General features: G+C 44.5%; 1 protein-coding gene across 1 annotated transcript in view; it reads right to left on the bottom strand.

Annotated features, from left to right (window-relative positions):
- Nucleotides 1-27,500, bottom strand: part of LOC310872983 (connector enhancer of kinase suppressor of ras 2) — a gene marked incomplete at both ends in the record, with an annotated part of 134,900 nt that overhangs the window by 9,296 nt on the left and 98,104 nt on the right. The window contains 10 exons of the mRNA XM_083785208.1: nt 81-152; nt 267-340; nt 2,186-2,358; nt 2,466-2,514; nt 4,293-4,335; nt 9,230-9,267; nt 12,088-12,296; nt 20,203-20,289; nt 21,093-21,310; nt 21,856-21,971. Coding sequence (XP_083641334.1) covers nt 81-152; nt 267-340; nt 2,186-2,358; nt 2,466-2,514; nt 4,293-4,335; nt 9,230-9,267; nt 12,088-12,296; nt 20,203-20,289; nt 21,093-21,310; nt 21,856-21,971 — 1,079 coding nt within the window. The remainder of the gene's footprint in view (nt 1-80; nt 153-266; nt 341-2,185; nt 2,359-2,465; nt 2,515-4,292; nt 4,336-9,229; nt 9,268-12,087; nt 12,297-20,202; nt 20,290-21,092; nt 21,311-21,855; nt 21,972-27,500) is intronic.

Here is a 27,500-nt window from a genome sequence, read left to right on the forward strand (position 1 = left end):
GCACACACGCACGCACGGACGCGCGCGCGCGCGCACACACACACACACACACACACACACACACACACACACACACTCACCGGTTCATCTCCTCAAGACAATCCGTAGCAAAGAAAAAGCTCTTGATTTTGGGGTGACAGGCTTTGAAGGCACTGCAATGAATCAGAAAGACAGAGACTCATTATGTGTGTGTGTGTGTGTGTGCGTGTGTGTGTGTGTGTGATTTGTTGATTAGACATTTGATTGACATGTTCAGGGACACTCACAATTTCCTCCTGCACTCGATGGCTCTGTCTATCCTGAACTCTGGAAGACTGATGAAGCCCTCAGCCTTCTCATCCTACAGACAGACAGACAGACAGACAGACAGACAGACAGACAGACAGACAGACAGACAGACAGACAGACAGACAGACAGACAGACAGACAGACAGACAGACAGACAGACAGAGTTAAGACTAGTCACACACAATAGATGCCACTGACTGCCCTATTCTACTATGCATATTACCGCCAGATTATTTCGAATTAAATAATAATAAAAAATATATATTTATATGTTGACTTGACATAATCAGTACAGGTGTGTGTTTGCCGTTTGTGCGTGCGTGCGTGTCTCTCGGGTGGGGGGGGGGGGAAGGGGGCAGTCCACATCAGTTGCATTATGGGTGTGAACTTTACATTCCAACACACTCGGGTCACACTTCAGTGGCGTTTGACGTTAACCGTCACGTCGTGTGTTCACACCGGCGATTACATGATTTACGCTTAAGTGGACATGTATCGCACCACTTGGCACATTCTGTTTGTATATAATTAATGAGTTCAATGGACAGGTGGCGCCATCTTATGACGTCACATTCTCTTTCTATAGAGGGTTTAGATTCCTTACATTCTAGTATTTATAAGTTCCTTACATTCTGGTCAGTAGTAGTATTTAACCCATTTTGGCCTGAAAAACCTCATGTTTTTATATCAGTAGTGGTCAATATTTCATGTTAAGAATCCCAAAAAATATCCGTATTTGGCCCCGACCCCCATCTGAAAATATGTTGTTCCAGCCCCCCCCCCCCCCCCCCCCCTATATGAGCTTGTAGATCTGCTATTTTCCAAAAGCTAAATTATAACATAATGCTAGAAACACCAAAAGGGGTTCCCGCCCAAAATGGCTGGTGTACCAGTTGTATTTATAAGTTCCTTATACATTCTGTCTGGTGTACCAGTTTTATTTATAAGTTCCTTATACATTCTGGCTGGTGTACCAGTAGTATTTAAGTTCCTTATACATTCTGGCTGGTGTACCAGTTGTATTTATAAGTTCCTTATACATTCTGGCTGGTGTACCAGTAGTATTTAAGTTCCTTATACATTCTGGCTGGTGTACCAGTAGTATTTATAAGCTCCTTGCATTCTGGTTGGTGTACCAGTAGTATTTATAAGTTCCTTATACATTCTGGCTGGTGTACCAGTAGTATTTATAAGCTCCTTACATTCTGGTTGGTGTACCAGTAGTATTTATAAGTTCCTTATACATTCTGGTTGGTGTACCAGTTGTATTTATAAGTTCCTTACATTCTGGCTGGTGTACCAGTTGTATTTATAAGTTCCTTATACATTCTGGTTGGTGTACCAGTAGTATTTAAGTTCCTTATACGTTCTGGCTGGTGTACCAGTAGTATTTATAAGCTCCTTGCATTCTGGTTGGTGTTACCAGTTGTATTTATAAGTTCCTTATACATTCTGGTTGGTGTACCAGTAGTATTTAAGTTCCTTATACATTCTGGCTGGTGTACCAGTAGTATTTATAAGCTCCTTACATTCTGGTTGGTGTACCAGTTGTATTTATAAGTTCCTTATACATTCTGGCTGGTGTACCAGTAGTATTTATACGCTCCTTGCATTCTGGTTGGTGTACCAGTTGTATTTATAAGTTCCATATACATTCTGGTTGGTGTACCAATAGTATTTATAAGCTCCTTACATTCTGGCTGGTGTACCAGTAGTATTTATAAGTTCCATATACATTCTGGTTGGTGTACCAATAGTATTTATAAGCTCCTTACATTCTGGTTGGTGTACCAGTAGTATTTATAAGCTCCTTACATTCTGGTTGGTGTACCAGTTGTATTTATAAGTTCCTTATACATTCTGGTTGGTGTACCAGTAGTATTTATAAGCTCCTTACATTCTGGTTGGTGTACCAGTAGAGGCATGATTCTTTGAGGATGAACCAGTACTTCCTCCACTTCTGTGTGAAGTATCCTTTAGCGTCTTTTTTCTTCCAGAGCCAGCCCTCACAGTCTCCATGACCCAGATCCTTGCAGGAGATCCTCCTACGACTCGCACTGGTCAGAGAACCTGCAGGGGAGGAGTGGAGAGGACGGCATACATTTTTTTTTACCACCAATGCTTTGTCAATAGAATAGAATAGAATTCTACCGTAATAGAATAGAATAGAATTCTACCTTTACTTCTCTTTTTGGTTTTCGTTCTGAGGGAGGTGTAATGGAAAGACTGAAAGGAGAAGAGAAGACAGAGACGTGTGTCGAGACATGTTTTGGACAGTGTTGATGCATTTCTCCATGTGGCATTGGCCTTCAGAAGAGACACCCACACACCTTCATGGAGACTTCCAATCACGAGTGTGTTACTGCCACCTGTCACACTTATGATTACTTACAGCAGGGAGTTGTATTGGCCTGACTGGTGACCGTGTTGCATCATGCGGATTGACTATTTCTATAGTGTTTCATTATGAATGAAATGTTAGAGATGGTTTTTAAGTTTTCAAAGCCTCGCTGAAAGAAAGTAGGTATGAAAGTATGAAGGACCCAAAAAGCTTGTCTGTCTGTGGTTTCTTTGAGCAAAAGTTACTTTACTAACTAATTTACATTTTGGTGTCATGCAGCCAAAAAGAACATAAACAATTAAATTGTCCAAGACGCATAATGTGTTCAGCACTAATGGTACACATGAAAATAAATAAGGGAAACTTTTCGGTTCTAAGACCTTCGTCAGTGCTATAGGATATAGCACTGACTATAGGATATAGCACTGACGAAGGTCTTAGGACCGAAACGTTTGCTTTTTAATTGCACTTTGAGCACAGAGCACTTTATGAGCATGATAAAATAAAGGAAAAAATATTTTCTTAAGTCTCAGTCTAAGGCGTTGTTACTTCTAGTTTCTATACAGTGAGCGAGTCTTTTTCTGTCAAAGTTTCCCTCATGTTTTTGAGCCCACCGCTCAAAGTTTGGAAAAAAGGACAAAGAAAGGCGCAAAAGTTTTCTCAGTGCTTCACACATAAAGAAAACACATTTTACCCGAAGAGATATCACTATGAGTTATGAGGGGACACCATAATATGGTGTCCCCTCCCACTCATGGCTATCCTGTCTATATTTGTCTCCACCAGGCCGAAGGCATGGGGGGAGAGTATGTTTTGCACTCCGTCCGTCCGTCCGTGTGTGTGTCCGTCCGTCCGTCCGTGTGTGTGTGTGTGTGTGTGTGTGTGTGTGTGTGTCCGTGAGCAGCTAATCTCGGCCACCGTTAACCCGGTCGATGCCTAATTTTGCACACAATCTCCCTGGATGCCAACGATGAACCTCTGCCCCAAACTTTCCAGAACGGCCTGTTATAGCGCCACCAGGAGGCCGCTTTGTGCAAAACAGTTTTTGCACAGTACACCTACAGATTTTGTCCAAACATCACGCAAATTGGTACACAGTCTCTCTAGAGCCATTCAACGAAACCGCTCTTTCAGATTTCTCAGACTCCATCCTGATTGGTTAAGATTGGCTTCCAAAGTTCACAGGAGTGCTCAGTTTCAAACAAAATGCTGCAAATCATGAACACATCGCGTGAAATTGTGCACCCACATTCCCACTAGGCCGAGGACAAAATGCCACATGAACAATTTCAACTCAGCCTCAAGGTGGCGCTATAACTGGCCGAAAAGTGTTTTTACCTCTAACTGCACGGATCTGTGGATAACTTTGTATGCCAACTCCCTAGAGGCCAAGGAAAAACCTTTGCCTGGAATTTTTCACATCTGCTCTTTATAGCGCCACCAGGAGGCCAACATATGTAAAACACATTTTCTATTATTTACTTTTGTTGCCCTTTTATGCAACCACCAGATGAAGGCAAGCTGCAATGTCCTACATTCCTATCCTGGTGGAGACCTGTGCCCAGAAGGGCACTTTTTCTAGTATAGACATGGATAGCCATGAGTGGACAAAGTGGACATCCCAAAGAGTTACACCCTATACATCTCTGTGTGGTCCTCCTACCTTCCTCATGGAGGCTGCTCCTGAACTTCCCGAACCAGAATACCTACAGAGAAACAGGGACCGCTCTATTAGTGCAGTGATAACAACGCTATATAAAGGACATGAACGTTGCAGTATTAGTATTAGGCAGGATGGAAGAAATAACAGGAGGACTGGAGGACATATGATGAGTGTGGTTGAGCTACATAAGCAATGCCAATATGTAAGGGATAATATCTGGCTATAGGTGGTCATTGTCGGGAGATAATTCACCGACCAGGTGAAACTCCCTGAAGGTGAATTATCTCCCGACAATGACCACCAAGCCAGATATTATCCCGCTTATTACATGGCTATACCTAACATACATTAATACATTGACCCAAAACACAACAAAAAAAGTATTCCATAAGTTCGCGCTGGCTTCGTCTGGCCTGCTGCAGGGCTGCAGCTGCACTGTCGGAAAACAAAGAAGTGAGTTGATCAAATCGAATCCCTTTTCGGGGGTCCTGCTTCGTCTATTTCTCGCTCAAATGTTTTCAAAAACATTCTTGAGAGCAACGTTTAGCTGTAAATGACATTGTGGGTCACTAGTGTGTGTGTGTGTTTACATGGCTGTCCTGTTGGAAACGGCAGTGAATCAAGCGGGGCGCAGCCGCGCAGCTGGTGCTCAGAGGGTTTGATTAGGCCTGAAGTCTGTTATACATGGCGGAGCGGTCATTATCAGCACATAACTCACCGCTGGATTCAGCGATTGACCAATCAGAATCAAGCATTCAACCTTCAGAACTCCTTCAGCCTGCACTCCCGGTGGTGCTCCTTCGTTCCTTAACCCATTCTGACCTGAGATCAGATTCTAAAAATGTCTTCTACATCCTGACAGTTTTCCATTCTGACCTGAGATCAGATTCTAAAAATTTCTTCTATGTCAGTCGCTCTTCGATTTTTCAAAAATAGCAGACCTACAAGCTCGTAGCGCGCCATTTTTACGGCTCTAGCAGTGATTCTCAACCATTTACATTTCAAGGACCCCCCCAGTTTGACCTGAATAAGGATACTGGTCCCCCATTTAAATGGCATTTCTATCTCTGGGACGCCCAATTTATATTGTAAAATCAAAGTTAATTTAACCAAATGGGTCCATTTGTTTCCATGTGTACACTGAGTTACAGACCCATAAGCCATAAGAGTCCATTTGGTTCCTAATTATCATTTAGCTGGGGACCCCCTCATAGGCGGCGGGTGCGTAAGGCTAGGGAAGGCTTAAGGGCAGTCCATACTCTCCCGACCACCGAACTTTTCGTCGGAAAGCTCCGGTACAACTACAACATGACGTCACTCGCAACTTCTGAAACGCATTCCTCCGAATGATTGACTACTATTGGTATGTCTGTAAACCTCGTCCTTCCAGTCGCTTTGTAGCAAAGAGTAGCGCGCACTGGTTTGTTTTGGGAAACAGCAAAACTCAAAATGTCTTTTTCAAGGCAAAGATAAAGTAGCCTAATTCAGAAGAAGAAGCTGTGAGTCGGCTGTCAGAACTCAGCAGCACCAGTGCCTGCACGGTTCACAGTTCACACCACTGCAGCAGCACTAACACGTTCAGCGGAGTGGCTGCTGTCTCTGTGCCGTCTGTGAAGGGCCATAAGCCGGAGGGGCAGCAACACCGCCGGGTAATCTACACTGACTGACTCGAGACTTGAGAAAAAGACGTCCAAAAGTCGTTGTCTGTGTATAGGCTAATTCATTGGTAAAAGTATGCTAAATAACTCATTTTTAGACCATCTGGGAAATAAATAAATCCGCGGCGGCGGCCTCGCGCCCCCAACGCAATTCTATAGCCTACCCAAAGGTAAAACGCACCCGCCACCTATGGACCCCCTGGAATTCTCTCAAGGTCCCCTAGGGGTCCCCGGATCCCACTTTGGGAACCACTGCCTTAGTTCCTAATAAGAGCAACTCTACACGTTGTAATGGGTGTTGCGGACAGACTCAGCTGCGGAGCCTCTGGTTGTCCCCGATACGATTCCAGGCCAGGCCAGCAATGTGTCGATGTGTGTCCCTGAGCAAGACTCTTAACCCATTTTGACCTGAGATCAGATTATAAAAATGTCTTCTACATTATGACAGTTTTCTGAAAAAGCTATGTTTCCATGTCAGTCGTTAGCAGACCTACAAGATCTCCTATTTTCCAATAGCTAAAGTATAACATAATGCTTAAAACACCAAAAGGGGTTCCCGTCCTGAATGGGTTTTAAGCCCTATTTTGTATTTTGGCTATTGAAAATTTTTTCAATAGCTAAAGCGTAACATAATGCTAACACCAAAAGGGCTTCCTGCCCAAAATGAGTTAACCCATTCTGACCGGGCACCCATTTTGGTGTTGGTATCATGTCGTGCTTTAGCTATTGAAAAATAGCAGATCTACAAGCTCATATCGCGCCACCGAGTGGCGCGATACGAGCTTGTAGGTCTGCTATTTTTGAAAAAAATCGAAGAACGACTGACATTTTTAGAATCTGATCTCAGGTCAGAATGGGTTCGTCAGACCAGCGTGTGTCCAGTGGAAACCTCGTATGAATCTGATCTCAGGTCAGAATGGGTTAACCCTGAATTGCTCCACTGTTTACAGTATCGGTAGCCTATATGTCATGATGATTGTCGGGAGGAGGTTGGTGACAAAAACGATAAAGTTCTGACGTCTCAGCAACAGGTATTTGGAATGGGACCTTTATTGTGATTTCCACATTGGCGCTTTCAAACAAAAGCTATTTATTTCTGCAGCGTGTGTGCATCTCCGTCGCAGTCTATGGGGAGGATTTCAGTGTAATCTGTACGGATTTTGGGGGTTTCTAGTATAGTGTATATTTGAAATTGCCAACCTGTGTTATTTCCGTCCTTGGGTGAGACCGGGTTGGAGCACGCTTAATGCTCAGCATTGATTGATTCGGTGCTTTACAGAACAACTAGAGGTCGATACAAAAAAAAAAGCCTTCTAAATCCTAAAAGCTTTCTGAAAAACCAAAATTTGTCAGTGGTTCTCAACCTTTTTCATGGCAAGGACCCCCAGAATTATCTGTATTTGGCCGCGGACCGAAGGAAAGATTTGAGTTAAAAACGTTCACTCTGAAAGAATATATATTCGAAGATTTGCGGCACATCTTCAGGATTTTTCAAAAATAGCAGATCTACTAGCTCGTAGCGCGGCCGCTCACTGCCACGCTACGAGCTTGTAGATCTCCTATTTTCCAATAGCTAAAGTATAACATAACATAATGCTTAAAACACCAAAAGGGATTCCCGTCCTGAATGGGTTTTAAGCCCTATTTTGTATTTTTGGCTATTGTGGAAAATAGCAGATCTACAAGCTCATTGCAATGTGTTGTCGTGAGGTTGTAGATCTGCTACAGGGCCACAATGAAGGCCTCTCGCCTCATAATTAAGGGAAGGTATAGTAATGAGGAAGGCAGCAGCGAGGAGGAGAAACAGACATCGAAATTATGCAGGGAGAATCTCGTTGAACACATTTTGTCTTTTCTTTTGTTGCCTAAGCCGTCGTGACTTGCTGTCCTTCTGTCAATGAACACATTCACAGGAACAGAAAACACATATAAAGTAATGTGTGAAATAAATCCCAGGTTCTCATCAGTATCATTATCAATGAGTCTATATACATCCTCTGTCTGGTCAGTGGTCAGCCCCACGCCACCGAGGAGTGGCGCGCTACGAGCTTGTAGGTTAAAAAAAATAAAAAAATAATGACTTTGAAATGTGTGGGGAAATGTGTGGGGAGAACTTAATTAGTACGGGAAAGCGAATGCGTAGAAACTATTTTGCTACTCTAAATGAAATGAATACACACATTTGCGCGACTCAATTTAGTTTTCAGCATGGTTGACGGCTTCGACTCGCACAGATTCAACCATTCAACCTTAATGAATGCTTCGAATGCGTGAAATACCACAGTGAGGAAGGAAGGAAGGAAACTGCACCCGGAAGTTCGGCAGAATGAGCTCTGTGACCAGCTCATGAACACTATTTCTGAATGACTGAGAAGTCAAGTCTCCTGTAAAGTAATCGCTTCTGGCAAAGAACATTACTGTCTGCTGTGTTGCTTTTCGATGTGTACACTGTGTAATTTTATATGAGGTATAGGCAAAAAGTAAGTTTCTGAACGTGCCAAGTATCGCGAGACTATGTCCACCGTTTCCTGTCTGACAGCCAAATCTCGCGATACCCCCGGAACAGAAACGATACCTGCTGCTGTTTAAATCATCAAATAAAATGATGTACTGTGCATTCTGTGCACATCGAAAAGCAAGTGATTAGAAAACAAACTGTGATATGTCTTCTTTTATATGCCTGAACCGATTATATGACACAGGTCTCAATGGTTCATAAGAAATGTTTGCTATGTGCTGGTCCAGCTTCCTCCATTCACTGCTTTGTATTCATGTAACTTCCGGTGCGAGAGTTGGCTCCCATGAAAGTGTCATGGCGCAGCCCAGTCACGTGACCATGACACCTCCTTCTCTAAACTTCCTTGAGGGCAACCAGGAAGTGTAGCCCCCCCCCCCCCCCCCCCCCCCAGCACACTATAGTGTGGCTTCACTCTCAGGCTGCGGCGATGAGATGTTTTCGTCCGCGGATGTAAGAAGGAATAATAACCTTCCAAACACTGGATATTTTGGCTTATTTTGAGCAGAAAAAGGAGTAATACGTCGGATCCGTATGTAGGCTGTCTAACACTAATGTGAGTAAAAGCACAAAAGAAAAATACTATTTTTTAATTACTCGATTAAATGAAATTAAAGAAATTTGAAATAGTGCTGAATGTACTTTCTTTTGGCTGCTGAAATGACATAATTTCTGCTCAGGGATAAAAAGAAAAAAAAGAGCTTTTATCCTCTTTTACATATATTATTAGCATATAAACACATACATATATAACATGCACTCACCTGTCTGTTGTATCTGCACGCAGTGTGTCTGCACCTCTCTGTAAGACAGAGGAGAGGGGGGCCATTAAGGTGTAAGTAAAGCGTAAGCTTGTTACGACAGAGGGAGCGCAGTAATGTGTTACACCAAAAGATATGACTCACCACTGTGACACAGACACACACGACACGCGCACACAGTACACACACACACACACTCACACCTTTCATCAGTCAGTGTGAAGTGTGAGACACGCAGAGAGCTTAGAGAGCTGTAAGCCTGCATGGTTAATGTGTGTGTGCGTGCATGCGTGCGTGCGTGCGTGCGTGCGTGCGTGCGTGCGGCCATGCGTGTGTGTGAGCACAGTCTGTCAGTGGCTCTTGTAATTGGTCTGGGACATGCTGAGTCATACTGTACCTACTGTGAGCAAACACGAATAAACTCCTATTTAGTCTCAGCCACGTCTGAGGTGATGAGGACGCTAAGATGAGTCGCGAGATGTTTATACTCGGCGTACAAAAATGTACAACCTCTATGGGGGTGTGCGACTGTGCGTGCATGTGCACGGGCCTGTGCTCACGTGCGTGCCTGCATGATTTTGAGTGACAATGATTGTCCTTCTGCCAAAGTTCTGTGCGTACCATAGGCTAGTACAAAATATTATGGTAACACCTGCCACGCCTCCCATGTCTATAATAATGTATAGGCGGTATAGGGAAGTTTGGACTCTTAACTCAAGGCTTACTATAGGGCTGAAAACAGGTGCGAGAGAGGCCAGCATGGAAGTCTTACTATTAGAAAACAGGTGCGAGAGAGGCCAGCATGGAAGTCTTACTATTAGAAAACAGGTGCGAGAGAGGCCAGCATGGAAGTCTTACTATTAGAAAACAGGTGCGAGAGAGGCCAGCATGGTAGTCTTACTATTAGAAAACAGGTGCGAGAGAGGCCAGCATGGTAGTCTTACTATTAGAAAACAGGTGCGAGAGAGGCCAGCATGGTAGTCTTACTATAGGGCTGAAAACAGGTGCGAGAGAGGCCATGAACAAAAATAATGAGTGTCTATATGTAAAAATCACACCCGTGTGAAGTGAGGGGCGTTCTTATCATCATACGTCATCATACATTATCTCATTCTTCTCTACAGTTCCTGAAGGTGTACTGTAGGCACAAACATAATTATTGTGTTGTTCTTGCATAAATGTAATTCAATTTACTTTACCCAATAATCACTTATAGTGAATTATAATCACACTAATCTGTATACAAATGTAGACTCAGTGTTATAAGCTGATTACAATGCATTTATACACCATTATACAGTTAAGTCATTATAAAGTGTATAACTTTGATAACTATGAAACCTTGCGTTTTTGTCACGTCATTCACGACAATTCCCGTCACTCTGTCATGTCACCTAACTCAAATCCCCGTCACTCACCCCAGGTCATCGTGACATCAGCCCGCTGGTCACCCCAGGCAAGCCCCCAGGTCATCGTGACATCAGCCCGCTGGTCACCCCAGGCAAGCCCCCAGGTGCCCAGGTCATTGTGACATCATCATGACATCAAGGACCATATGAGATAGCTCGAACCAGTGCTGGGCTGTCTCGTTAGATGTCTCGTGGTGCGTGGATGCGAACTTAACCGGGATGCAGACATTTCTAACTTTAGGGCCCTGGGCCCTTTAGGTCACTTCTCTCCCCCAGGCGTCTTACTGGTTATACAGTGTTATAAGTTGAGTGTAAGTATGTATGGGTCACAAATTACAATGTCTAAATTCTACTATACTTGGGGGGACACTTGGCCCTCACAAGTATAGCTATACAAGTGCACGCACGCACGCACGCACGCACGCACGCGCGCACACACGCACACACGCACGCACGCACGCACGCACGCACGCACGCACGCACGCACACACACACACACACACACCCCAATTCTGCACTTCCACATTGTCTATTTTCGAATATAAAATAGGGCTTAATTGATTAATGTAAGTATTTTGTATGAATAACCTATAATTATATCATTATATAATTACTTTTTAGTCTGCTCTGAAGAAGGCTACTGCTGAAACGCGTCAGCGTTCTCAAATAAACATGAGAAATTGCATCTGAGCCAGTCTTGTTTTATTTTGGCGTGCTGCTTTTTCCATTTAGTTGGTTTATGAGTTAAGTTATTTTCAAAGCTGAGCACCCACTGCCTTAAACAAAGGGCAGTTTCCAGAGGAAGCGCACCTGTTTTTTATTTCTTTAACTTATAATTATGTTTGTATGAAGATGAGATGTAGTGGAGTAGACTGTAGAGATGTAGTTGTAGATGTAGTGGAGTAGAGATGTAGATGTAGATGTAGATGTAGATGTAGATGTAGATGTAGATGTAGATGTAGATGTAGATGTAGATGTAGATGTAGATGTAGATGTAGATGTAGATGTAGTTGTAGTGGAGTATAGATGTAGATGTAGATGTAGATGTAGTGGACTGAGATGTAGTGGAGTAGAGATGTATTTGTAGTTGTAGATGTAGACAGCTGTTATGCTCACGCACCTTTATATCCTTATCTCAGGTATGTGTAAATATGTAGATAATTTGTTTTCGCTATTCCCTCTTGCTCCCCCAACCTTCTCTTGCCTTTTTCTATGGAAATCACAAAACAATGCTCCCTCTAGTGTTGTGGCTGTGGGAGTTGCTCACCTTTTTGAGGTAATCAGTCAAGTAGATAGGCACTGAGGGCATGGAAGGCAGAGCAGCATTTACAATTCTTAATGTCAGTCCCATTTTCAATTGCTTGACTTTGTCTTCTACCCTGAGCCAACCTATGCTATCAAATTACGTTGCGCAAAAGGTGGGTCATGGGCAGGATGGTGGTCCGCACATACTTGCATGGCGTCGACTGGCTGGTCCAAGCGCAGGGTGGAGGACAGCATGGAGGGGCTGATGGGAAAGCTGGGACTGCTGGGATTGCGACTCTTGCGTCGGGAGCGTCGCGTGGAGTCTCTGCGGCTCTCCCTGCCCAGCCCCTCAGGCTCCTCCTCGATCACCAGGATCTTATCATCGCTAAGGTAACGCAGCAGGGAGTTGTCTGAGTCTGTTAGGACACAGAGAGAGAGAGAGAGAGAGAGAGAGAGAGAGAGAGAGAGAGAGAGAGGGAGAGAGAGAGAGAGAACAGGAGGAAGAGAAGAGAGATGAAGAAAGAGGTGCAGAGAGATAGAGAGATTAAGAGAGAGAGAGAGGGGGGGGAGTGGTTAGAATAGGGTCATATTCTGCGTGACGAAGGAGATGAGTGCTCTGACGGAGAGAGAGGAACCACGGAGGTGAGTCATTAACCCTGAAGGAGAGGGAGAGAAACTATGGACAAGAGAACAACAGTGAGTCATAAACAAAGGACCAAGAATAGGAAGACACAAAGGCTTAAGGGGAAACTTTGGGGACAGCTAACAAATGACAAAACAATACGAAAACACAAACGCTTAAGGGAGAACTTTATGGTTCACAGAATGAGAGCATACATCACATAAATAAGGCTACAGTTCTTCCTGCAGTTCAAATTTGACCCGAGGCCCTTTTTGCTGCATGTCATCCCCTCTGACTCCACTGTTCACTGTCCTATTGAACGTAACACTTCCTAAAGTGCTCTGTGGAATGTGGGTCAATAACGTGTGATGGAAAATCCCCACCGGCTTATGTAAAATAAAATAAAAATCACATCAATATGATATGGCTGGAAGTGGTTTTCTGGTCAAGCTCTTAAGCTGCGTTCCTATACCGCAAGGTAAAATAATTGTTTGAGCGGCGTGATTACATAGAAAGTCAATGCAAAGATGTGACTTGGCGCAATGTTGCATTGAAGGAGTGGCTCGAAGGAGGCAAAAGGGGTGACGAGATCAAAGCACTGCCTCGGGATCTTCTTTGGAAAATCCCAAGTGAGGCGACATTCGCCTCACGTTTACCAACGCTAACCAGCCGTGACCTAAGGTGAAGCAATTCAAGCAACTATAAAAGATAAATGAGGATCTATCTTGCGATGGGGATACACCTTTAAGCCACACCAGTTGCAACTCCTTGCAACAAAACCGTTTTAAGGTCAACTACAGCAATGCAACTCAAGGGGTTGCATTGGGTTGACTTTGGGCTTTATGTCCACACGAACAAAATTATAGGGTTCATTTTGGCCCTGAAACATGACTGTCATAATCATGATAGTCATCATGACGCGACATCACCCTGTTTTCAGCGCCTTGCTACATTTTCAAAGTTAAGGTCACATGCACAAAAACGTTTAGATTTCAAATTTAAAGTGCTGACCCATGGGCACGGATTAACACCCGTGCACTCCGCATCCCTTGCCTCCTTCAAAACTGCTCTCAAAGGGCACCTACGGACGGCTGCAATTCGAAACTGGCCACCGTAAAATTTGAATCCCCCACCCACCCCTGTTCCCCCTCACTGGAGATGTTTCTTTTCCCTTTTTACCTCCTATGATGATTTCCTTTTGACTATATAGTTGTGTATATTCGTACGTCGCTAAATGTTTCTGATGAATTGAAAATGGTGGGCCATATTGTAAACAAGTGCAATGCGTTATGGTGTCGTCCACTCACAGTTTTTGTATTGAGTTGTACTTGAAATGTACTGTAATTCTGCAAACTGTTAACACTAGCATGTCTGAAAAAAATTCACTCCTACTCAGTCTGGCTATTTCGGCCAAATCGACCAACGTCCCCCTTTCTCCCCCACTCGTCTAAAGAGCGCTACTTGATCATGGTGGCCCCCTGAAAATGGCTCATCTGCCAGCTGGCGCTGTCATGCAATGACTTTATTTCTCCCGAAACGGAAACAATATATTGCGACCTCTTTCCTTTCTTAGTCAAAGGCTGTTTTCAATTAAAGTACTTGTGTAGGCTATAATATGAATAAATGCTACATCCTACAGTACATTGTGCATTGTGTTCGATAACACACGCGTAGCCTATAATGTTTCCCCCTCTATATAAAAATGACAATATACTGTATAACTCTAATGTCGTATTTCGTCTGACTCTGAGCAATGTGCCTGGTTCTGGCTGTTATACAATAACGTGCGCTCACACCGTCACTATAATTATAGTTTGGTAAACTGAAATGAAGTTAGAATGTGACATGCCTGGTTTCTATTTAGTGTGCAAGGCTTACATCCGGTCTAAAGCCCACCCACTGTATGCGCTGATTTCCATACACAATACATACACAATCCGTATCCTCGGATCGGATGTTGAATTAACAGTCTTAACGGCCGTATTTGAACGACGTATATCCAATCTTTTACACTATAAACCGATTTCCCGACATTTCCTTTTCACTTGATACCGTTTCGTAGAGAGGGCCTACACAACCGATCTATATAGGCTACCAAATGAAAGCCCGAATTTCGTAGTTTACATGGTATTTTGAATTTTTTTAAATGAGCAAAAAATGAGCGAGTTATGATATTAAAGAGGGGTGGAGGGGAAAAAAGAACACACAACACACAGACAGCTAGCTTACTAGGCTAGCTAGCTTCTAGCCTGTTGTGTGTTGGTGAAAGTCTATTCTCCAGGCTGGGAAGCGTATTTGAGCGAGTAGCTACGTGGTTTTGTTTATTTTCTGTAAAGTATAACCCAAATGCTCCTCCATACTATAGCCATGTAGAATAATTCTGTGTTTACAAACACACACAAGCACGCTAATGGGCGGTGATCAGAGCGTGAAACCTGAGGACAAAGACATTCTATAGGACCAATCGAAAACAACATGCAAACCTTTTCGTTTGCATGGTCGGTTTGACCCGATGCGATTCTTTGGCACAATCAATCAAATATATATTAAAGGTATATTCAGTGATTTCACTCAAAAAACCTTAGGTTTCGTTTTTGAAAAAAACGAAACCTAAGGTTTTTTGACCCCCAGGGGTTAACTGGGGACAGGGAGGAACTCCTTACATGGCCAGCACACTCTATAGTAGGGAGGATTATCACAACAAAACAAAAAAATAAGTGATATTTGAATTAAGTGAAATCACTGAATATACCTTTAATTACATCGAGAGAAGGCAGTGTCAGCTTGACAGATGTGGAAACAAGACGCTATCCAGCTGCCAGAAATGTGGCAAACGGGCATGTGGAATATATTTTTTCTGTTTCGGGGGAAATAAAGTCATTGAAACGGGACTACGGGCAGCTTGCAGATGATCCATTTTCGAGTGGGGGAGAAAGGGGTACGTCGGTTTGATGAATTAAACAAGGTGGACCCTGTTGTAAACAAGTGTAATGCTTTATTGGGTTGTCCACTCACAGTTAACAGTCTTTGTATTGAGTTGTGCTTGAAATGTACAGTAATTCTGCAAACTGTTAATACATATTTCAATCAATCAATCAATCAGGTGCATTGCATTCTGATACATCATAATGTTTTGAGAAAATGGCCTGCTTTTTCTTGAAGAAAACGGAATTCACGGGTGCTAATACAGGCCTGTGCAAAATTCTAACATCCATGGCCCGGGGGGTGAGCACTTAATATTTTAAATCTGAACATTTATGCACACGTTAACTTTGTAAATGTAGCAAGGCGCTCAAAACAGGGTGGAATTTCCGCCATGACGCCCGTGAAGGACGAGCGTCATGTGAAGTTGTGAACCATGGCTAAGGTTCAAGGCAAGCACCGGAAAAAGTTCTCCCTAAACTACAGGTTGGAAAGGTTAAAGGACAACTTTAGTTTTTTTCAACCAAGGTTCATGTTTTAGGTTGTTATTAGAGAGTGTATTTATTTTTGCATTTGCTGCTTTCTTTTGTTTTAGGGATTTTCGCTGTTTTTGACAGGGGGGCGGGGGCATTCGAACATGGGGCTAAATATGTATTTCTTTACAAAATGTTATAGCGATTTAAATTTGTATTATTTACTATAGACCTACTAGACCCCAAGAAATTACATCTGGCCACAAAAGATCACAGGATCTTCTGAATGTGTCAAACTGACATATTGAACCACACAAAGTGTGGCTTCCCCCACAGTAGGCCTCCTTCACATTCAGTAGATCCTGTGATCTTTTGTGGCCAGATGTAATTTCTTGGGGTGTAGTAGGACTATAGTAAATAATAAAAAAAAAAAAATCGCTATCGAATTCTGTAAAGAAATACATATTTAGCCCCATGTTCGAATGCCCCCGCCCCCCTGTAAAAATCCCTAAAACGAACGAAAGCAGCAAATGAAAAACAATTAACACTCATCTTTTACATTCTCTAATAACAACCTAAAAGATGAACCTTGGTTGAAAAAAACTAAAGTTGTCCTTTAAGTCGGTACACTAACCATACTGTGACAGCGTGCGTGACACCGTGGTGCAGAAGGCCTGAAACGCTCTGCGTTATCCGAGACCGATCCACTGTCACTGCTGTCACGCCCACGCCAGTCTGCTATCACACCGACTTAATACATCTCATCAGTCAGCTGTGTGCTAATTAAGCTCATTAATGGTCTTCATAGTAGCGGCTTCTCACCTCGTCAGGCAGCGACGCATTGAATGCGAAAAGACAAGCGAGAATTGGGCGAAAGTGTGAGCGAGGAAAGGCAAAGAGAGGAAAGGTGTGAACGAGGGAACAGAGAGAGAGAGAGAGAGAGAGAGAGAGAGATACAGTTACAGAGCCCCTCACCCTCCCTCAACGGTAGTATTGTGTTTAATGTTATTCATAGACTTTCTGGTGGAGAGTGGAGGATCCTCGGATGAATACTGATGGCCGTCTCGCTGCAGAACGTTCAACGGGTGGGAGGACAGGAGAGATGAGTCCACCCAGAGTTCAAAACGGTATGAAAGGGGAAATCTGTGCCGATTTTGAACCTATAATGAGAGCAGATAATAGTGACGCTGTGCGGTCCATATACGCCCAGTTACGCTCGGTTAAACGCCGCCGTGCACCGGCACGTTTGATGTAAAAAAAAAAAATTACATCACGTTTTTTTTCACGTTTTCTTTTTTATTTTAGTTTGCCTTTAACTGAGTTTGGTATCCAAACTGTGTCTATACATGATTGAGGGAAACCGGATGACACTCAACAAACTTTAAAAGGACCATATACATAGGAGTACTTTCGGCATGTTTTAAGCCCATCGATTAAAATGGCATATACCTTCCATTCCATTCCATTCACTACCTTCCATTCCATTCCATTCACTACCTTCCATTCCATTACATTCACTACCTTCCATTCCATTACATTCACTACCTTCCATTCCATTACATATACCTTCCATTCCATTACATTCACTACCTTCCATTCCATTACATTCACTACCTACCATTCCATTACATATACCATTCCATTACATTACATTCACTACCTTCCATTCCATTACATATACCTTCCCTTCCATTACATTCACTACCTTCCATTCCATTCCATTCACTACCTTCCATTCCATTACATATACCTTCCATTCCATTCCATTCACTACCTTCCATTCCATTACATATACAGTACCTTCCATTCCATTACATATACCTTCCATTACATTACATATACCTTCCATTCCATTACATATACCTTCCATTCCATTACATTCACTACCTTCCATTACATTACATATACCTTCCATTCCATTACATTCACTACCTTCCATTCCATTCCATTCACTACCTTCCATTCCATTACATATACCTTCCATTCCATTACATTCACTACCTTCCATTCCATTACATATACCTTCCATTACATTACATATACCTTCCATTCCATTACATATACCTTCCATTCCATTACATTCACTACCTTCCATTCCATTCCATATACCTTCCATTCCATTCCATTCACTACCTTCCAACTTCAGTTTGTTTCAATGAAAGTTTGATTTAGAAACCAACTTGAAGAGACCTGAAACTTTTTCGTAGCCTTTTAAATGCAAGAACCTACCAAATTCCTAATAATGTTTTTGCTTTAACCCTTACACTACTTTGACGTAGTTAATTAATTAATCCAGACCTCCCGTTGACGGTACTGACGTAATTGTTTAATTCCCTATACTCAGGGGCTTTGTTTTAAATAATGTAGCAACTTTTAGCATGTTTGGCTAACAGCCGATGTCCTCTACCTAAAACCGACCAAAATCCTCGCGTGCGCGGCCTTTATGTGCATAGCTGCGTAAAATGCAACATTCGGGGCTTGATTAGAGCTTAATTTGACTGTCCCCGATGCTATGATCGCATCGGGGACAGATGACACAGTGCAGAAAGATAGCAGATGTTGATGTTCCGTTTAACCGGAAATGATGACCCCAGATTCGCTCTATTCGGTAAAAATGTGCATAATGGTGAAGTTACCGCCACCATCAGCAGCACTGGGTGTCTAATACTATATGCTTGCCCCGTGAAAATGAGATATAGTGTGTATATCACAGATTTTTCTATTGGCATTAAAATCATGAATAGAGCTGGCAGAAGGCACTGAAAAGCTGCTATTGGGGTGGCCGTCCAAGGGTTTTAATATGGTTTGTCTTTTGGGGCTGATTTTCAGACGACATCAATCATTTTTTAATCTGAGCTTTCAACTGCATTAAAAACACAACGATGACATAACATTAACAAATAAACGTGACATTCGTTGGGCCGTCCTAAAGCATCTCAAGCTAGTTTCAGCTCTCTCTAAGTTGATAATCTTACTGGCCTTGAAATGAATGGAAACTTCCTGGAAGGTACAAAAATGCAGAATATGCAATACATATACTGTGTATGACTTGCAGTTAATCAGTAGGAATGGTCCTTTAAAGGGGATTATACAACAGGTCGCTTCGAGGAAGCAATCTGACCACCATTTACCACCCAATCAAAACAAAGAATTCAGCTGCTCTGTTTTCCCAGAGCGCTAGCAAACTCGGTGGCTAGGCTAGCTAGTTTCTTGGGACATTTGTACAAAAATATATTTTTCCAGCGATTTTCTTAGTTTTAAGGGTAACTGTTGTATAATTGCAATATTACACTCGAGGGTGTGGTTTAACGTGATTATTGCCACTTCCGTGATGCTTGCGGAACTCTACTTCTCTTCGACGACGTCTCGTTCCTTGCCCCATCACTGTCGTGGCAATAATCACGTTAAACCACACCCTCTCATGTAATATTGCTTAAATGAACCCTAGGCCCCTTTTGTAGCTCGTTGTCCTGTGCAGGTTAAAAACCACAGAAGGGTGAAGACATGGCAGGCTGACCCGTGCATGGAAGCATGTACTAATACACACTAATGGTATACAGTATACTACAAAGATACAGGCAACCATTCTTTTGAATGGAAGTCAGCGACATGACGACACAAAGATATACACCTGACAGTTGTAGCTGCAACAAAAGCTACAATAGCTACAAAAAACCTTGAGCTGCTGGTTTCAACTTCATAAAACTATACAAAGACTCTGCATAACTTTGTATCTTTTGTATCTGCCAGTGTGAACACAGCAATGCAGCTGCAGGCCACAACATTGAAGGTAGGAGTGCTATAATGTACAAGCATTGGCAGTAATCAACAGTATAATCAATACTCTAAGACACTCACTGCTTACTGTACACTATAAAGTCAGCCTGCCTGCATGCTTCTACCCATATGTAGTTTTTGACTGGAGGAAACAAACTACAAACATGGCCTATAGGGTTGCAGCGCCCTTTGGTGGCAGTTATGTATCGCATGTTTCACAACCACACCACCATGATGAGCTGAGATGTTTTGAGCTGAACATCGAGCAAAGCACGACCTGTGTGCGCACTGCGCAGTGCGAGCACATGTGTGTGCGCACATGCATGTGTGTGTGTGTGTGTGTGTGTGTGTGTGTCTGTACTGGTGTGTGTGTGTGTGTGTGTGTGTGTGTGTGTGTGTGTGTGTGTGTGTGTGTGTGTCTGTGCTGTGTGTGTGTGTGTGTGTGTGTGTGTGTGTGTGTGTGTGTGTGTGTGTGTGTGTGTGTGTGTGTGTGTGTGTGTGTGTGTCTGTGCTGGTGTGTGTGTATACCTCGACTCCCTCTCTTGCCCATGATAGGTTCCTTGGCCTCGGCCATCCAATTATATTCCGGAGGCATGGAAACAGGTCTGAGGTCACCTGGAACGACCAATCAGCAGTCAGAGAGTGGGCTGGGTGGGGGGGTGGGGGGGTGGGGGGTGGAGTGAGAGTGGGAGACTGGTGGCACGGAGAACGTGTGGGTGAGGGCTGGAACAGAGAGGTGGGGAGCGGAGAGGTGGGGGTGGCTGTGGGGGGTGTTTGGGTGAAGTTTTGGTTGCAGGCTTGAGAGTGGGTCTGGATAGAGTGTTTGGGTATATAGGGCATTATGCGAGGGGTTTATATAGGGAGGGAGTTTGGGGGATGGTATAATAAGGGAAGAGGGTTTGGGGTATAGGGGGATCTCGGAGGGAATTTCAGGAGCGTTTTTGTTTTGGTGGAGAGTTGGGTGGAGGTTTGGGTGGGTGGGTGGGTGGGTGGGTGGGGGGGGGGGGGGGGGGTAGAGGACTGGAGGCAATCTGGGTCCTGAATGGATCGATGGACCCTGCAGCGTCACGTGGATCAGTGTGCTCAGGACAGTGTGTGCGACGCGAGGTGTCACAGTAGACACATACGCACACACACACACACACACGCACACACGCACGCACACACACGCACACACACACACACGCACACACACACACACGAGCAAGCAGACACGAGCAAGCAGAGCCACGGTGTATAGCGCATGACAGGACAACACAAACACATAACAAGAGCTCTGAAAACAGACGGGGTTTATAGGATGGAGGAAATAGGGGTGGAGCGTGGTGTTGGTGGAGGCTGACTCCACCAGACCCCTTACTCTCTCTCTCTCTTTCTCTCTCTCTCTCTCTCTCTCTCTCTCTCTCTCTCTCTCTTACCATGCGTGGGGGTCTTGTCACGCCTGCGGACCCCCGTGTTGCGGCCCCCTCGGTCGTAGTCGGGCCCCGGGGGTCCGCCCTCTCCCTCCAGCAGGGAGAAGTACTGGCCGCTGTCCTGGTCCAGGTAGTAGCTGATGGCCTCCGAGCCTTTAGAGCCAGACTGGGAGCCCACGGTGTAGCGGCTGATCTCGTCACACGACATCAGGCCCAGCTCATCCCTGACACACGGACACACAGACACACACACACACACACACACACACACACACACACACACACACACACACACACACACACACACACACACACACACACACACACACACACACACACACACACACACACACACACACACACACAAGATGAGGAACAGGTTTGCCATGTCTGCCTATTATAAGTGACTTTGGGCTTGTTTTTTATGTAAAGTTGCTTGTTTCTAAAGTGTATATTTTCTTATTTGGTCTTTATGCTTTCTTTAACGTTGTTCAAACCATGTGCTTCTGAAACATTTTCATATTGTGTACATTTGTTCACAGACCCCGCATGTGAAAATATTTTGTGCCAGGGACCGCACCGTACCAGATGTGTTTTGTCAAATTGTTTCAAAAAAAGGTTTCACTTATTTTTCTAGATAGAAGTGTGTGTGTGTGTGTGTGTGTGTGTGTGTGTGTGTGTGTGTGTGTGTGTGTGTGTGTGTGTGTGTGTGCGTGCGTGCGTGCGTGCGTGCGTGTGTGCGTGCGTGCCGTGCGTGCGTGTTTCTGACCTGGTGCCATACAGTCCAGAGACAGGGGACAGAATGAAGACGTCCTGCATGCTGGGGTTGCCCCCCAACGTCCCAACGGGGGTCGGGGACATACTGGTTGGACTGGTGGGGATAGGCTGGTACACATGGGACGGACGGACGGACAGACAGACAGACAGACAGACAGACAGACAGACAGACAGACAGACAGACAGACAGACAGACAGACAGACAGACAGACAGACAGACAGACAGACAGACAGACAGACAGACAGACAGACAGACAGACAGACAGACAGACATGTCAATAAATAATGTATTTTCCCTTCTTTTTTTCATCCACATTACTGAAAATACTGTTTATCTTATAAAGCAAAAGAAACTGAATTCATTAGAAAAAGAGGCAGGAGGGATTCCACTGATGAAGTTGGGGGGGGGGAAACAGGAACAAATGTTCACCTTTTCCACATTATTTATTCATCATTTATTTTTCTCTCTTTTGTATTTTGTTTTGCCTGTATTGTTTTGTGCAAACACAACACGAGGCGGTGCATTCTATCAGAACCGCTGCTATAGCCTAGTGATAGTATTGTTGCTATACTTGATTGAATAACATTGAATAACAAGCAGAATGCATTAGCACTTAGCGATGCTGCTGTGTCTCCGACATTGTATTGCTTCACATGCTGTCATTTCGTCTCAAGTCTCTTCACTAAACACAAGCCTTTCTATGTCTGTTCCCATGACAACGCGCACCACTCTCCTCTCCTCATTTTTCGCTTCCTCCTTTCTCCTTTCTCTCCTCTCCCGTTTTCTCTCCTGTTTCTTTCTCCTCTCATCTCTTATTTTCTCTTGTGTGCACTCTAGTATTGTATTCTCGCCTTCCTTCTATATTCTTTTCCTACGTTCTCTTTTTGGCTGGATTGCAACAGGCTGACTGACTGACTGACTGACTGACTGACTGACTGACTGACTGACTGGCTGGCTGGCTGGCTGGCTGGCTGGCTGGCTGGCTGACTGACTGACTGACTGACTGACTGACTGACTGACTGACTGACTGACTGACTGACGAGTCCCAGTGATAAGAAAAGGTTAGTCATTATAGAACATCCCATAACCCATTCTGACCTGAGATCAGTTTTCTGAAAAAGCTATGTTTCTATGTCAGTCATTCTTCGATTTTTCAAAAATAGCAGACCTACAAACTAAAAAAGCTAAAAAAAAATAGCAGATCTACAAGCTCATAGCGCGCCAGATCTGCTTGTAGATCTGCTATTTTTCAATAGCTATAACGCGTAACATAATGCTAACGCCAAAAGGGGTTCCCGTCCCCAAAATGGGTTAATCCTGTATAGAGATGATTACACTGGGATTAGCTATAGTTCCTATATAGCTCCTTATTCAAGCCTCAGTCATCTCCAGACTTTGGTCTGCTCGGATGCTCTCCATGCAGAGCCCCCTTCAACTGATCCAGAATCAGCACACTTGGTCTTTAAGCTTCCTAAAATGTCAGGACTTGTGCAGGAAACCGGGTTCAAATACGGGGTAGAAGAGGAACGGTTACACACAATGCAGCTTTAGGTGGTTGGTTAATCGGGCCAAATGCCTAACCCTCTAGACTTAACCCATTCTGACCTGAGATCAGATTCTAAAAAATGTCTTCTATGTCAGTCGCTCTTAGATTTTTCAAAAATAGCAGACCTACAAGCTCGTATCGCGCCACTCGGTGGCGCGCTATGAGCTTGTAGATCTGCTATTTTTCAATAGCTAAAGCACAACATGATGCTAACACCAAAATGGGTTCCCGCCCCAAAATGGGTTAATACTGGACCCGGGTTGGCTACATGCACTTGGACCGATGTTTTCCATTAACCCATTCTGACCTGAGATCAGATTCTAAAAATGTCTATTACATCCCGACAGTTTCATTATTAACCCATTCTGACCTGAGATCAGATTCTAAAAGTGTCTTTGATTTAAAAAAAATAGCAGACCTACAAGCTCGTATCGCGCCACTCGGTGGCGCGATATGAGCTTGTAGATCTGCTATTTTTCAATAGCTAAAGCACGACATGATGCTGACACCAAAATGGGTTCCCGCCCCAAAATGGGTTAAGCCATTCTGGGCGGGAACCCCACTTGGGGTTCTGTACAGTATATGTACAGTATTCAAAAATGTAAACATCTTGACGCTGCCATATATAAATATTTGAAGTTTTTCTGAAAACTTAGGTCAGGATTTAAAAGCGTTTTTAGAATCGGCCTCAGTCCAAAATGGGTTAATATATTGAAATATCGTCACCAAAAATAGCCGATCTATACAAGCTCGCATGTTCCCCCCAGAATAGTGATGCTGGCGTTTACATTCAGTAAATGTCTGGAATTCGAGTATTGGCATCAAAATGTACTTGCAATTGTAAAGAAAGTCCCAGTTCAAGTTTTCAAATGTATATATTTTTTATTTTTAAATAGCAGATCTACAAGCTCATTTTCAATTGGCTGATGTGTAAAAAGAGCTGATGTGGTTAATGTATGTTTTGTAGTGATAATCTAGATCTACAAAGCAACTAGTAACTAAAGTCTTCAAAGTAATGCAGTGCAGCAAAAGCACAATATTTGGATTCAAGATGTAGTGGAGTACTGTAGAAGTAAAAGTATTGGAAAATGGAAATACTCAAGTAGAGTACAGATACTAAAATATGTACTTAAGTACAGCACTAAGAGTAAATGTATAGCCTATACTTTGTTAAATACCACCAGTTAACAAAATGCTATAAGTGGAGGACTTTCCATGTCTCTCTGCAGGTGCTGGCAAGGGTCCGGGATCATTTGATGTGTAATGAATGTCTAGTGAGATGGAACAGAATGGATGAACACAGTCTAGCGTGGTGGCGATGGAGCGCTCTGCTCATTAGCAAACCTCCATGTTTCACCACTCCATCGGCAGCACGTTAAACACATTCATTCATTATCAAACCTCCGTGTTTCACCACTCCATCGGCAGCACGTTAAACTCATGCATTCATTATCAAACCTCCGTGTTTCACCACTCCATCGGCAGCACGTTAACCCTGTATAACACCCGCAGCGTTTCAATAATACAACATATTTTAATTGATTGATTAATTAATTAATTAATTGTTTTAAAGATGGAGTGCCCCAATTTTTGTATTTTTCCAGTTTGTCATGCGTCTATGAGGTGACAGTACTTCATTAGACACCCCGGAGTCGTTTTTATGTGCAATGGTGTATTAACTTTGTATTTAGGGTTTCTTCCTGGAGGCTGAACCCTTGACAGTCAAACGGGCCAATGAAATAAACAGCAATATAGTGACGCCACAATATCAGCCCCTCCCCTAACCCCTCCCCCTTTATCATACAACTACAGCTGTGGGCGTGCCCAAAAACGACATTTTAACAAATAGTGTACACTTTTTTTGAAAAAACTTATACTGTGGTGGACACTGAATGGGGACCTCACCTCAGATTGAGCACCATTGCACTGGGTGGTAATGGGAGGATGTAGGAAGTGATATAGGGAAGTGATGTACCTGTGTATGTTTGTTGTTTGTTGGAAGTAAAGTTCAGAGACTCACATTCTCCGTCTGCTCGTCTCATTCCTCAACTTCCACAGTGGTGACCTTGACGTTTGTAATTTAATTAATATGGATGCTGTTGCGCCGGCTCCCGCTGTGTATGCGGCGACAGTTAAACTGCCAGAGTTTTGGCAGCACGATCCAGGCCCGTGGTTCCAGCATATCGAGGCACAGTTTCACCTCAGAGGGATCACGGTAGATGAGACGAAATATTATCATGTCGTCGCGGCTTTGGATTCCACCACCACCCGCCGAATGATGGGATTTCTGAGGGACCCTCCAGCGGCCGGCAAATACGCGGCTATCAAAGATAAACTCTTGCAGTTGTTCCAGCTATCCGACGAGGAGCGCGCAGAGCGCCTACTGTCTCTGAATGGATTAGGAGACAGTAAACCCACGGAACTGATGGAGAATATGCTGGCACTGATCGGTACAGGTGACACTACATTCCTGTTCATCCAACTTTTCCTGCGGCAGCTACCCACTCCAGTGCGCACGGCTTTGGCCACCTCTCCACTGGTGCGCACCAAGGATTATCGCGCGTTAGCAGAAGAGGCGGACCGAGTACTACTGGCGTCCCGCGACTCACGACAATACGTGGCGGCGGCGGTGCCTCAGCCTGAACGTCGGAGGGATGGTAATAGTAGCGAACTGTGTTATTATCATCGCCGTTTTGGCAACAAGGCGAAGCGGTGCATTCAGCCATGCTCTTGGGTGGAGCAGGGAAACGCACGAGCCAGCGCTCATTAACAGCTTTGAGCGCTGGCGCCAGCAACAACAAGCTGTTGTTCATTGAGGACACGTTGTCGGGTAGGCGCCTGCTTGTGGATTCTGGCGCCCAGCTGAGTATCCTGCCTGCATCATCAGCGGACGCGTTGGGGGACGGACAGGGGCCGCCGCTCGACGCTGCTAACGGCACTCCTATTCGCACGTTTTGCACTAGGGATGTAACGGTGTGTTTTCATGGACGTAAGTTTTGCTGGGACTTTGTCATTGCCTCTGTGTCAGTGCCTATACTGGGTGCTGATTTTTTGTGTGCTCACAGGCTATTGGTGGACATTTCCAACTGTCGGCTGATTGACGCTGTTTCCTTTGCCACCTATCCATGCACACTGGGGGGGCCAGGGCCGCTTGCCCTGGCCAACTTGCTCGCCACGGGGGACGTGTACCAGCGCCTCCTCGCTGAGTTCCCTGCCCTGACGGTGCCCACCTTCTCGGCTGCCGTCGCTAAGCATGGTGTGGAGCATTACATCCCCACGGTTGGGCCACCCGTTTTTGCACGAGCGCGCCGTCTTGATGCTGCCAAGTTGGCAATAGCCAAGGAGGAGTTCTCTACAATGGAGCGGCTCGGGATTGTGCGCCGATCTAACAGCCCATGGGCCTCTCCTCTGCACATGGTCCCCAAGGCAGATGGGAATTGGCGGCCGTGTGGTGATTTCCGCCGCTTGAATAACATTACCACACATGACCGTTACCCAGTCCCACACATACAGGATTTCTCTGCCCACCTGGCGGGGGCCACCATTTTTTCTAAGGTGGATTTGGTGCGTGGCTACCACCAGGTGCCGGTCCATCCGGTGGACGTGCCTAAGACTGCTGTCATCACTCCGTTTGGGCTGTTTGAATTTTTACGGATGCCATTCGGCCTTAAAGGGGCAGCGCAGACATTCCAGCGGCTGATGGACTCTGTGCTGCGGGGCATGTCATTTCTATTCACATATTTGGATGACATCCTGGTGGCTAGCGGGTCGGCACACCAGCACCAGGCACATCTCCGGCAGCTTTTTGAGCGACTCAACGAGCACGGGCTAATCGTGAATCCGGCTAAATGCCACTTCGGCCTGCTGGCTATAGACTTCCTCGGCCACCACGTTTCCCCCCAGGGGGCTGTGCCGTTGCCCACCAAGGTGGAGGCCATTGCTGTTTTCCCCCGCCCCCTCACAGTCAAGCCTTTGCAGGAGTACCTGGGCATGGTGAACTTTTATAATCGGTTCATACCACACGCTGCCCACCTCATGCATCCTTTGTACGAGGCGTTGAAGGGGAAGAAGGACAATGAGGATGTGGGCT

Source organism: Protomyctophum parallelum, assembly GCF_964188405.1.
Source record: "Protomyctophum parallelum genome assembly, chromosome: 16".
Classification (NCBI taxonomy): domain Eukaryota; kingdom Metazoa; phylum Chordata; class Actinopteri; order Myctophiformes; family Myctophidae; genus Protomyctophum; species Protomyctophum parallelum.